Source organism: Camelina sativa, chromosome 20 (assembly GCF_000633955.1).
Source record: "Camelina sativa cultivar DH55 chromosome 20, Cs, whole genome shotgun sequence".
NCBI lineage: Eukaryota > Viridiplantae > Streptophyta > Magnoliopsida > Brassicales > Brassicaceae > Camelina > Camelina sativa.
Genome location: NC_025704.1, coordinates 18,192,981 through 18,205,949, shown reverse-complemented (window position 1 = coordinate 18,205,949; position 12,969 = coordinate 18,192,981). Strand labels below are relative to the sequence as shown.

The following is a 12,969-nucleotide window of genomic DNA, read 5'->3' as shown; positions in this document are numbered from 1 at the left end:
AACAGGAAAACAAGAGCAAGAACATAAGATCTCAAGTTTTTTTTGACCAAATTTAATTATAAATGGCATAAACCGTAATAAAACACACAACTCAGATATAAAAGTAATTTGCAAACTTTTATGTGTTATTCTAGTAAGACAGAAATCTCAACGTGTTAGTCTAGTAATAAACCTACTTTTATGCAATATTCTAGGTAATTTCCCTTTATTATATTATATGTGACTGATATTATTTAGATATAGTTTCATAAATTTCAAAATTTATTAAGAAGTGTACTGTAAAATAGAAATCTTATATAAAATAGAGTGATAATAATATTTAATTATTCAATGTTGATATATAAAAATGTTTAAAAATGTGTATATTTTGTGAATATACGATCGTCTGTTATTATAGTTCAAAAACAAAATCTCGATTTTTATAGTAATAAAAAATATAATAATTTTTCTATATTCAAAATTGTTTAAAATTGTAAAAATCTTGATTTATGTGTTTTGGTCAATCTTACTTTTTAAATTGCAAAGAGAATATGTAATTTTTTTATTTTTGTGAGATTAGCTCCTATTTACGTTAACTTAGCCAAAAAAATTATAGTATAAATATTTTTTTTTTTTTTTAAACATAGTTAAATATTGTTGAAATCTCGATTTACATGTTTTGGTCAATCTTACTTTTTAAATTACCAAGAGAATTTGTAATTTCTTTGTTTTTTGGCGAGATTAGTTCCTATTTACGTTAACTTAGCTAAATTAGTTTTAGTGTTAGTAAACCTTTAAGAAAGTTTTAAATTTGACTTTAGTTTTCTCTGGTTTACAAAATCATATTCAACCCGAAGATACTGACAGTTTTTAAAATTATTTTATAGTTTTGATCAATTTACAAAATAGAAGCAAATTATATTGGCTTCGGTTGATCAATTGACGTTAACTTATACGTCAATATAATTTCATCGGTTTTATTGAGTTTACGATGATTTTAATTTTTGACGCAAGAGTCAAAAGCTCATACTTTGTATCACTTCTATAACCAACGCATTGTAACATCCGCGAACCAGATTCCTAGTGTGGGATGTTCATCGATCGATGCAGGAGTTGCATCAGTCGATGCAAGGTCGGTTTTGTGCGGGACGACTTAAGTTAAACACGTGTTTAGCTGTGTTTTGGGATTAGGAAACCCTTAAGTCGAGTTGGTGTCGTCATTAGTGGAAATTAGCCGTTTTTGAGAGGAAAAAGAAAGAGAGAAAGAAGTTATTAAGTGTTCCTGAGAGTTTAGTGATTTTTGGCTGTTCTTTGGGAGATATGTAGCTGAGATTGTTGTAGGAGCTTGTTAGGAGCGCAGAGTCATTGGTGTAGGGTCAGATTCTTCTTTGGCAAAGGTGAGTACAAGAACATGGCTTATCTAAGCTTGAGATTTCTCTGATTTTCTTGTTTATGTGTTATGTGGTTGATTCCTTGGCTTGTTAGAATATTTATGGGTCACTTGGGGCTTTGAGAGGCTCTTTTGTGGCATTGGATCGTGTGTTGGTGGTTTAGGTATGGAGATCTGGTGAGGAGCTTTGGGGAAGACAATGCTCGGCATGTGCATCGATCGATGCAATGTGAGGACGGTGCAATTTGACCTAAGAGCATCGGTCGATGCCATGTGGAGGTGTCGGTCGATGCAATTAGGAATTTCGTGAAATGTCAAACATGCATCGATCGATGCAGTGTTGGTGTCGGTCGATGTAGGTGAGTATTGCATCGGTCGATGGAGGCTTGCATCGGTCGATGCAACCCCAATCAGTGTCGATCGATGCAGTTGTCCTGGTTTGTTTCTTGTTTGTTGTTTAGAGATATCTCAATTGCTTGTGTGTATAATAGCCCAGTAGATGGAATGATTTCCTCACTAAGTATTTTTAGTAATACTTACGCCTCTGTTTTGTGTTGTGGCGCAGGTAAAGGCAAAATGTGATCGTGGAATCAAGGCTATGAAGAGCAGGATGTTCTAGAGAATCAGTTGTTTGCTCTCTGTCTTTGTTAGGATGCTATAGTGAAACTTAGTGGTCTATAACGAATGTTAGGATTGCTGGTTCTATGACTTTGTTTTTATGTTTTGGATTATTGCTGAATTGGTATTATGTCATTCATTTATTCGTTATTGGTTTATTGGATTATTTATTGGTTATCCACTGTTATTGTTTGGGGTAGGTTGTTAGTGAGTATGAGATCACTAGATATTAGGATACTTAAAAAAAAAAATAATGGGTCTGGTTGTTTCAGTTGGGTATCAGAGCCCATACGGTTCTAGGTACGGGTTCGCTGTATGCTTTGTGTTGTGGATGTTGGATTGAATGCTTGTGTAAACACTGGCGTAGTAGTCAACATCTCCATCAGGCTTGTAAAGCCCTTTTCACACTCCCGTGACCAAACAAACGGAACATCCTTCCCTGTAAATTAGTCATTGGTCGTGCCTTGCTCACCAAACCCTTCACGAATCTCCTGTAGTAACCCGCCAAACCAAGAAAACTCCTGATCTCTGTGGCATTCGGCAGTCTAGGCCAATCCATGATGGCGTGAATCTTCTTTGGACCCACAAAAACTCCCTTTGCAGACAATGTGATCCAAAAAACCCATCTCCCTCTGCTAGAAACTGCACTTGCTCAACTTGGCATACAACTTTTGCTCCAGCAGCTTCTCCAACATTGCTCTCAAGTGTACTACATGCTCCTCAGAACTCTTAGAGTACACTAGAATATCATCAATGAAGATGATAACAGACACATCCAAAAACTCTTGGAACACACTGTTCATCGACCTCATGAACGCTGCTGGTGCGTTAGCAACCCAAAAAACATCACCACATAATCATAATGCCCATATCTCATCCTAAAAGCAGTCTTCCTCACATTTGCTTCATCTATCGGAATCTGATGATATCTCGACGGATCAATCTTGGAGAACCAAGTAGCACCTCTCAGCTGATCCAACAACTCATCGATCATGGGAAAAGGGTACTCGTTCTTCAAAGTGACCCAGTTCAAACCCCGATAATCAATGCACAAGCGGAAACTCCTGTTTTTCTTCTTAACAAACAACATCAGCTCTCCCCACGGTGCAACGCTAGGATGAATCAATCCCTTCCTCAAAAGATCCTCCAACTGCTTCTTTGCTGGAGCCTTCTTGTAAGGCGCCTTGGATACCGGCATAGTCCCCGTTTCCACCTCAATCGCTAAGGGATCAAACCGAGATGGTGGTAACTCCTGCAACGACTGGAACATATCCTCAAAGTCCTCAACAACACGAATACCGCCAATTGTAGACTGCCCCACTGACTCCGACATCCAAATTGTAACCAAATAGGCCTCACACCCCTACATGTCCGAGATCACAAGACTCCCTGAAGTCGGTCTCCCTCCCTCAAATACCAACTTCCCTTCTAGACGCTCAAACACCACTCTACCCTGATGAAAATCCTGATGTAGCCTATGGCGACCCAATCAATCCATCCCCATGATAACATCATACAACTCTACAGTACTGATAATCAAATCCGCTGGCCTCAACTCCCCCGCTATATGAATATCCACATCCCTCGCCCGTCCAAGGACTCTCAGAAACTCACTGATAACATCATTAATTTACCTATTTTAGCTATAGTTATAGTATGCATTTAGGAAGAGTTTTACATGATTTCAAGGCTTTAATGATATTATTTAGGTTTCAAGTAGGTTTTACAGGTTTTATAGCAAAAAAGACCAAAAGACAAGGAAAATACGTTTCAGGATAGATTCAGAGTTTACAGTACGGGATACTTTTGAAGAACTTCCAGAACTCACATTTTGAGGATATTGGTGTCTATGGAAAGATGGAAGAGTCATCGTTCTCCTCCAAATGAAATCAACTTGTTTCGTTCAGTCAGTTGGAAGATATGCCAGAGTTACCAGAACGTGTATTAAACCGACGAGAAGATAAGTTTGAAGCAAGTGGACTTTGATGACGGTCCGATTAGCAACCTTCACGACGGCCAGGTCCAAAGGAGTCACGACGGTCCAGAATCTTCCTCAGCCGCTCCTTGTCCTGCACTCAACAAGAAAATATGTTTTTACTCGTACAAAACCCTAAGCCTTCAAAACCTTATAAATACTCATCTAAGCCCTAGGGTTTAGAGTGTGTAATCATTGGAGCAGCCAAGAGACGACCAGAGGAGCAGCCGACGACCAGAAGCTCTCTCTCGTTCCTCTCCTTGAAGCCTTTGAAGTTCACCAACTCTTTCTCTTTCTTTTGTTTGTTTGATACACTAGTGTTCATAAGGGAGAAGTCTTTACATCTTGTACTCGATTTTAAGAATTAATCTCTAAACCTTATTCTTACTATTTATTCTTTTATGTTTATGAGTTTATTCCATCTTGCTTTTATGATTCCCTTAAACATTCTAGAGTAGTTTTCTAGTTGGGTTTAAAGGGATAATCAAAGGGGGAAAATGATCTTAGTTTAGGTGACAATTCTTAGGGTTTGTTAGATTTATATGCTGTTTATTATATACTTTAATTCTAAGTCTCTGCTTAATACTTTTATTTAGTGTCATGAACTAATTATGATCTAAAGTGTGTGTGGGTCGCTAAAAACTTGCATATGTGCTTGACCTAGCTTAGATGTGTGTCGTGTCATAGGAAGCACATACCACGTACCTATGGAACTTCATGGATTAGAATCAAACCTGTTTTAAATGATTTGATCTATGCGTCGTTGCCTGCGATAGTTGAGTAATGGAGTATAGGGATCTTAGACGGTTTGCTTGTGACCTATAAGTTAATGTTTCTTTCGTGTTTCTTAGTCCGAGTCTTAGATAAACAAACTAATCCTAATGTTTCTATGTTGCGCTGTTGCCACCGCCATCTGGTGCAACTTGGGATACTTGGGGTTGATGTGCCCAGACTCCCTGCAGTGAAAACACACTCAAGCTGCCGTTGGGCCACTCCTTTATGGACAGATCGCCATCTTGTGATTCAAGCTACTGCACCTAAACTATTTCACACCCCTCGGTCTCTGCATAGCCTCCCACTTGCTCTTGGTTCCCTGCGCAATCTTGCAGCCCTTGCCAGAACCTCCATGATGATGAGCCCTTCTCGGCTGAACTGCTGGACTAACCGTCACGACATGTGCCCAAATGTTCTCCTCGATCTGAGCTGCGGTCTTAGCCAACTCCGCTCTTCTGGTATAACTCCGCCCTCCACAATGTACCCTCAAATCACCGGCATGAACCTCCTGACCTGACACTCCTCATACTCCATTTCTCGGCCCCATATACCACAAGTCGACTGAATTTCACATTAAGCTCACGAACCGACCGAGTCCCCTAAGACAACTGCAGAAGCTTCAACTCCATATGGTCTAGTGCTTCTCGAGGGAAATACTACCGGTTGAAATCATCCACAAAATCAACCCAAGCCATCTCACTCTGCACCCTCCTGGCAGCCACCGACCTCCACCACAAGTGAGCATCGTCTGCCAGGTGGTGGACCCCTCCTGGAATTTCTGCGACTCGCTGACGCCCTCGACTATCACACTCTGGTCCATGTTGGCACTAACAACTAGGCCTCTGCCCCTACCATGACCACGTCCGCGTCTACGATCTCGTCCACGACCACGTCCGCGTCCACGACCCATGACAGCACCACCTCTAACTATTGCACTACCATGAACAGAAGGCTAAGAAAAAAAATCCAAAACCATACACAGAAACACAACTTACCATGAAATCTCATTGAACCAATAATATAAAACGATACCATTAACCCAATAACCAATAAACCAATAATCAATTCATTATAAATAGTAATAAACCATCCAACAAAGTCATTAAAAATTAAACCAGCAACCTAGAAACATTCTAACGACTCGAATCTAGCAACCTAACAGAAGCCAGACAACACATGAACGAGCCACTAGAACATCCTGCTCTTCATCGCTCTAATTCCACGATCACACTTTTTCTTTAACTACACCACAAACACAAATGAGATGCGTGAGTATTATAATAAATACTCTGTAAGGCGATCCTCCCATCTACTTGGCTATACACACAAGCGAAAAGATAAACACAATCAATACAGAAAGAAACAAGCAAACCAGAAAACTCTGGACACACGCTTTGACTCTGCGCACTTGCGTTCGACCGACGCACTCCTTGCTTCGACTGATGCAACGTCCTTGCATCCACCGATGGACTCCTTGCATCGACCGATGCAATTCCTCGCTTTGCCGTCAAATCTATAATTTCGTCTATCGATGCAATGCAATCATGCAACACATCACTGCACACGATCTCCTCCGTCCCCTCTCGGCTCTATGATGCCGAAACCAACCTCCAAAGGCCACAATACTCACAATAAACACTCACATAAGAGCACATAAGCATTCAATACCCAAAATCACATAAAAACACACATCTAATCCCTTAGATCAGCCATGGTCATGCACTCAATGACGAATATGATTCTAATACCCACGAAAATCCCTCCTAACAAGCTCCTCTCACGTATTCAGCCTCAGATCTCCACTCCCATTGACAGATCTCACAAGAACTGGCTAGAAATCTCCTTAAAATCATAGAGAACTCTCAAAAATGTTTTTTTTCTCTTTATTTTTTTCTCTGGAACAAAAAAAGTGGGTAAAACTCTCTAAAATGTCGAGTATTCTCCTTTTATAGCCGACCTTAGGGTTTTCCAAAACCCAAAACGCAGCAACACATACATTTAACTCAAGCTGTCCCACAAAAAAGTACTTTGCATCAACCAATGCACACCCAAAACTGGGATTCCGGTTTGCGGGCGTTACACTTCCAAACCTTGACCGGACCACCTTGATAAAGTTTCAATCGTAGTGGCTCGTAGCTGTTTGTTGGCTTGTCCGACCATAGCATGGTTCGGGTGTTACAGATGATGAATTTGTTTTTAGATGTTCTGCTTCTTAGCTTATTTGTTTATGTTTTATTTATGGTTGTTATTTCGATTGATTGTGTGTATAGTTTGTAGATGGAAGGATCGCCTCACAAAATTTTTTTGGTAATACTCACGCATTTCATTGTGTATATGGTGCAGATAATGTGTGCCGTGAAATCATAGCAATAAAGAGCAGAATTATCTAGGGTTTAATTTGTATGTTGTTGGATTGTTATTATTATTGGAACCTAGTTTGGAAGAATATTAGGGCATATCCAGTGGAGTTGCTTTAGAAGTTACTTTATATTTTTGTTGTTCAAAAATAAATCAAAAACCTCAAAATATAACCTATGTCTCGTAGAATCGTTTCTGAAGATAGCAACGGAAGCAACCCATATTTAGTTAGATAATAAATAAATAAAAATTACAACTTTTTTTTTTCATTTTCTTCTTTCCTTTTTCGCGATTCCCTCTCGATGTAACCGGCGATTCACACCTAAATTCTATAAAAATCAATTAGTTCACCTTGAATGATTGATTTTTCCGGCTTTCCGCCGCCACTGCACTTGCTCGATCTACGCCCAGCTCTGTTCTTTTCTATCTCTATTCAGTTGTTTAATTCTCCTGGTAACAACCGTCGTGGTGGTGCTGATGATGATGACTTCACTTGGTGGTGGTGGTGGTGGAGGCAGAGGTGTTGGTGTTACTGGTGGAGGGAGATTCGTTACGTATCGACGCCTTTTACTGTGTCTCCGTCGGCTTCTCAGTCACCTAACTTCTATGGTGGTGGTCTCCGATCACAGCCTTCTTTCCCCGTTGAGCAAGATAAGTAATTTAAATCAATCACCATCTCACTCTGCACCCTTCTCAGTCACCTAAATATTTTTTTTTTTCTTATTCTTCTTCGTGTTGTTGTTGACTTGTTTTCTTTTTTTTGTTCTATCTCTGTACTACTGATTTGGATCTTCAAATATGAGTTGCTATCTACCCACCACTGCAAATTAAGCTCTTTATTTTAGCTCAAACTACTGCAATTGTGTACTGGATTCTATAAAAATTCTTATGCTTATAATTTTAAAACATTTATCTAAATCTAGGAACCCTGTTTGTCTAGCCTCGATTGGGTAATGGATTGTTAGTGCCTCAATATCTTATAGAATCAGCTTTTTTCTTCGTTTTGTGATGGTTGACTTCGTGAAGCTATAAATACTCCACTCTGCTTAAGATCTGACATTTTCTTACATACGCTTATCAACGTGATTGCTAAGTGAAAAGGAGTGGAACTTCATGTATTCTTGTATGCTCAAGGTCATACTGATTTGGATCATTTGCAATTTTTCCGTTGGCAAGTATCTTTCTGAGATACTTGCAGAACGTCACAAGCTTACGCCATACTGTTATAGTTAGAGTTTCTTTTCTTCTTCGTAAGATCTACTTTAATTTTTTGTTTCTTGCGTCAGAACTAGGACTTTTATACAAAAAACAAATGTTTAGTTAGATGTTAGCAAAAAAAAAAAGATGTTGATCTTATTATGAAGAACTAATTTCTTGGAATTCTTATTCTGAGTTGTCTCACAGGAATCCATGCATACAAAACCTTTTTGATATCATACAGATCACAAGTGTGACCTTCGTAGAGATCATAGCAAAGGTTAGTGCATAGTCTTTGTTTGCAGTCTGTTACAATCTATTTTAACTAGTGTGAACGTTTTTATTATTCACTAACTTAGTTGAGACTATGATATCTCTCCATTCCACTATCATTATTCCATGAATATTATGAATTAGGATAAGGAATTACAGGTTGCTAAGTTGCGACAATGCAATACATTGCCCCTTATTCCGTGGAAGAAGTATTTGATAAAATGTATTTCATTTTCTTCTTGGTTTTGATGCTGCAATCATATATATCTGTGACAGGTTCTTATGCGTTAAAGTTTAAATGGCTTTTAACAGGTTGTTGGTTTATCTTTTACTTTGCAGAGATCTGTTTCATCACCCTCCAGCACCAAATTGGCTAAACTCTCCCGGTAGCTCGTCCGGTCTCATCGTCAAGCAGCCAATCAGGGTGGATATTCCAGTCGACACATACCCAAACGTATGAATCTTTACTTTCCATGCTGAGAGCCTAAACTATCTTGCCAAAGTATAAACTATATAATTTGATAATTTGCAGTACAATTTTGTTGGTCGTCTCTCCGGTCCTAGAGGATGCTAATACTTCCCAATTATGTAAAAATAATTGTTTTCTTTTTAATGTAATTAAGTAATTGAAATAATTGTTTTGTTATCTTGGATTATTTAATAATTTATGAAAATTTGATAAATAATAAACAAATTTTTTAAAAATTATTATTTTAATGATTAGGAAATTTTGATAGGAGTTCTCTAGTGGATTGGATTTTTAAACTTGTAAGTGGATTGGTTTGATTAGTGTAATATTAATTATATGATTATTTTAATTATAAGCAAGTGAATACAAGTTATTTAGTGGAGATGGTCTTAGTTTACTGATTTTTATTGGTTATAATGGATATTATATTCATAATAAATTAGAATTGGTTTGGTATATATTCCTTCCGCTATGCATATTGGTTTGTTGTTGGTTTATTTTTGGGTGTAATTAAATATAATAGAGTATTTAATTCTATTATTTTTAAAAACACGTCCNAAGATAAATGCATTCAGGTAGAACCCTTAGCCAACAACAATTAATTGAAAAAAGAATAAAAATAAAGACAACATTAAATATTTTTTTCTGAAATGAAGAAAATAAAACTCATAAATTCAGACAACTGAAAACTACAGTAAAAATATGCTTCTTTTAATTAAAGATTATTGTTAATGTATGAAGCATAAACACTGGTTGTAGAGGTGGTAGAGGAGGTGATGGCAGGCATGTGATTGGTGATGGCAAGATCAACAGTTGGTTGTTGGTGATAGTTGTAGTGGTTTCCATCTATCAAAGGAATTCTAGCATGTCCTCCATCATAACCCACATTTTGTGCCAGCATCATATCATTAAATGAGTTTTCTTGATTCAGATACTGATTGGAATTCAGATCTACATTCAAATTCATGTTATGATTTAAATCAAAATTCAAATCATGATTCCAAGTCATGTTATTGTAGACTCCTTGAATATGACCATAAAAATCATGCAAAGTATGATATTGAACCGGTTCTTGCAGATTTTGATTCATATTCATATTGTGGTATGGAATATGAGCACAAAACTCTCTAGCAGCACTTACCCCGGCTGTATTCACACCAACAGCAAAATCTGCAACAGCGGGAGGATCTATATCCGCAACTCCAGTAGGAAGAGGAGAGAAAAAAGAAGACTCACCATTTTCTAAATGAATTTGCATCTTTTGAGTAAGCTGATTGATATATTGATCAATATAGCGATGCGAATCGTGAAGGTCATTTGCACCATAATGATACTCCGACATCTTTCCTTCAAGACAATCAAACATAAATCGTTTAACTTGTAACTCCCGATTCTCAACAGCCAGCTTGTCTACTTGCTCTTGTATTTTGGTATTCTGCTCCCGCAAATACGTTTCTTGATCCATCATCTTTTTGTTTCTTGTTTCCATCGGCATCTCCATAAACTTCATTGCCACCTCTTGTGCACCTTCCTTTGACGGCCAAACCTCTGGTACCGACATATACGGACTGTAGATGACCCCACAAGCTTGGACACCACAAAGAGTTGTCAACTCGTGAAGTTTCTTCGTTATCCCTTTCTTCCTCTTCATGAATGTTTTTTTTCTTGATCTCTCATTGGCTATCAAAGATAATTTCAATTTCCTCATTATCTTTTTTCTTTTATTTTGTATGGTTTGTCTAGTTTGTTGGCACAAAGACTGTTTATATAGCAACGAAAGGATTTCCCTATTCATTAGGTTTCTTATCACTAAGTCCAAATTAGAGGCAATAAATCTTTTATCAATTTACTATGTGTTTATCAATATATAGATCCTTTTATTTTTTTTTTTTGTAGTTGGTGCATTATCATTAGCTTATTACTTAATATAATATAATATATATATATACATATAAGTTATTTTTATTATTAAAACTAATTTTATCTAGCTTAATTTGTTCATAGATTGTTAAATTTGGAAGAATTTTGTCCAAAAAAAAAAAGGAAGAACATATCTAGAACGTGCGGTTAGTAATATAAGAATACTTTTGTGAATAAAATTTGAAATATAGAAAAAATATATTAGATATAATACCTTTAGGGGCGTAATGACCAGCTATTTTTATTTAAAAATACTTTTTATTAGCTAATTATTAGAAGTAATATAGCAGGTTTGAAAGTATTTCATTTTGAAAGAATTACTAAAGTAGCACATATATTTTGGTTTATTACTAGACTAGCACATATAAAGTATTACTTACTAGAATAGTATAATTTGTTGTAAAAAGACTTTAAACCATGTATTAATTTCGTAACTACAAAAGTGTCATTTTATTTATAAAATGGAAAAAATGAATAATAAAAACACAATGAAACATTAAACCCTAAACAACAATAGAAACCAAGGAGTCGTTTGTGTCGTTTGAACCGGAGTAGTGATTCAAGTGGCTTTTGTCAACAATTCTGGTAGAATTAATTTAAGAAGATGTTATGTTCAATAAATTATGACGATTATGTTGTGGTATGATTTGGGAACTAAAGAACGAACTTGTTGATAGGTATCAAATCGACAATAACAATGGAGCGAGGCGAATTCTAAAAGATGTTGGCGAAGAGTAAAAGGATGTAATAAACAACGAAAGTGGGGAAGAAAAGGAAGAGTCCACTTGAAAGTTCCTGGGTCGACTGCGAAGTTTGTTGGTGGACAGCAAAGTTTCAAAATTTTTTGAAATTTTTTTTGGGATTCATCGATTAAGAGGTAATTTATGGGTCGGCCCTGGTTTTGTTCAGTAGAATAATTCTGTTTAATTTTAAAATCTTATCTATTTGTTGGTTTTGGGGATGGGTGTCGATCGACACCAAAGGAAGTGTCGATCGACACCATCAATTTTTGGTTCGACCATATTGATTTAAATTGTCGATTTGGTTTGGTTTGATTTAAGTGAAACCTTAAAATGGGGTTATTTAAGTGGAAAGTCGACCTAGGTCGTGGTTTCAGTGTTGTTTCCCTTTTTCAGAGAGAAACAGAGAGCAAGAGAGCGTTCTTGGGAGATTTTGGAGTTTTGGTGCTTTTCCTTGGAGATCTTTCTGTGGGAGTGAAGATCCAGGGCTTGAGACGTAATACGAGGTTGCTTGGGTGTTGGATTCGTCAGTATGGGTCAGAAACTTTCTACAAAAGAGGTGAGTGCATGACCATGGCTGATCTAAGCCTGAGATTACCTTTGTCTTGCTTGTTATGTGATGTTGTGGTGTTTTTCTTGCTTGTGATGATTGCTATAAGGTTCTTACGGTTTTTTATGACTTTTGGTCAAGTTTTGGACAGATAGGAGGTGAAGAGGAGCTAGATTCGACTCTTGGCTTCGATCAGATCGCGTCTGCGGAGTTAGTGTCGATTGACACCATGGAGAAGTATTGATCGACACTGAGGGGTAGTGTCGGTCAACACCAATAGCCTGTGTCAATCGACACTTGGCTGGTGTCGGTCAGACACCTCCCTTTTCAGCGAGCAGATGATACTTGTTTCCCTGGTTTGTTATAAGTTTGATAATTGTTTGACATTGGAATCTTAGTTGCTTGTGTGTGTAGTCCAATAGATGGGAGGATTGCATCACTGAGTGTTTATGACAATACTCTAGCATCTCAATTTGTGTTTGTGGTGCAGGTAAAGGCAAAGTGTGATCTTGGAATCAAGGCAATGAAGAGGAGGATGTTCTAGTGGCTCGATTGGTTGTTGTTTGGCTTCTGTAGGTTGCTAGAGTTGAATCCTTAGAATGTTGTCTAAGATTGTTGGTTCTTTGTTTTATGTTGGATTGGTTTGTTGGTTTATTTGTTATGGAATTAATGTTGGATATTTGGTTATTGATTAATTCATTGGTTTAATGGTATCGTTTATGTTCT

At 37.3% G+C, this 12,969-nt stretch overlaps 1 protein-coding gene and 1 pseudogene across 1 annotated transcript; both read right to left on the bottom strand.

The window, feature by feature from the left end:
* On the bottom strand, nt 2,623-3,320 carry LOC109131211 (annotated as a pseudogene).
* Nucleotides 7,119-10,745, bottom strand: LOC104772631 (agamous-like MADS-box protein AGL90). Its single transcript, XM_010497221.2, has 2 exons — nt 9,784-10,745; nt 7,119-7,168 (listed from the first exon to the last, which is right to left on the bottom strand). Exons 1-2 carry the CDS (start codon nt 10,739-10,741, stop codon nt 7,119-7,121), a joined length of 1,008 nt encoding a protein of 335 aa, XP_010495523.2. The 5' UTR covers nt 10,742-10,745.

What these genes read in the sequence shown, in the direction of transcription:
- LOC104772631 (XM_010497221.2), bottom strand. Translation starts at nt 10,741, where the DNA reads ATGAGGAAATTGAAATTATCTTTGATAGCCAATGAGAGATCAAGAAAA. An exon ending in CTCTACCACCTCTACAACCA is followed by an intron (nt 7,169 to 9,783) that starts GTGTTTATGCTT and finishes CTTCCAAACTAG; the next exon opens with GTTCCAATAATAATAACAAT.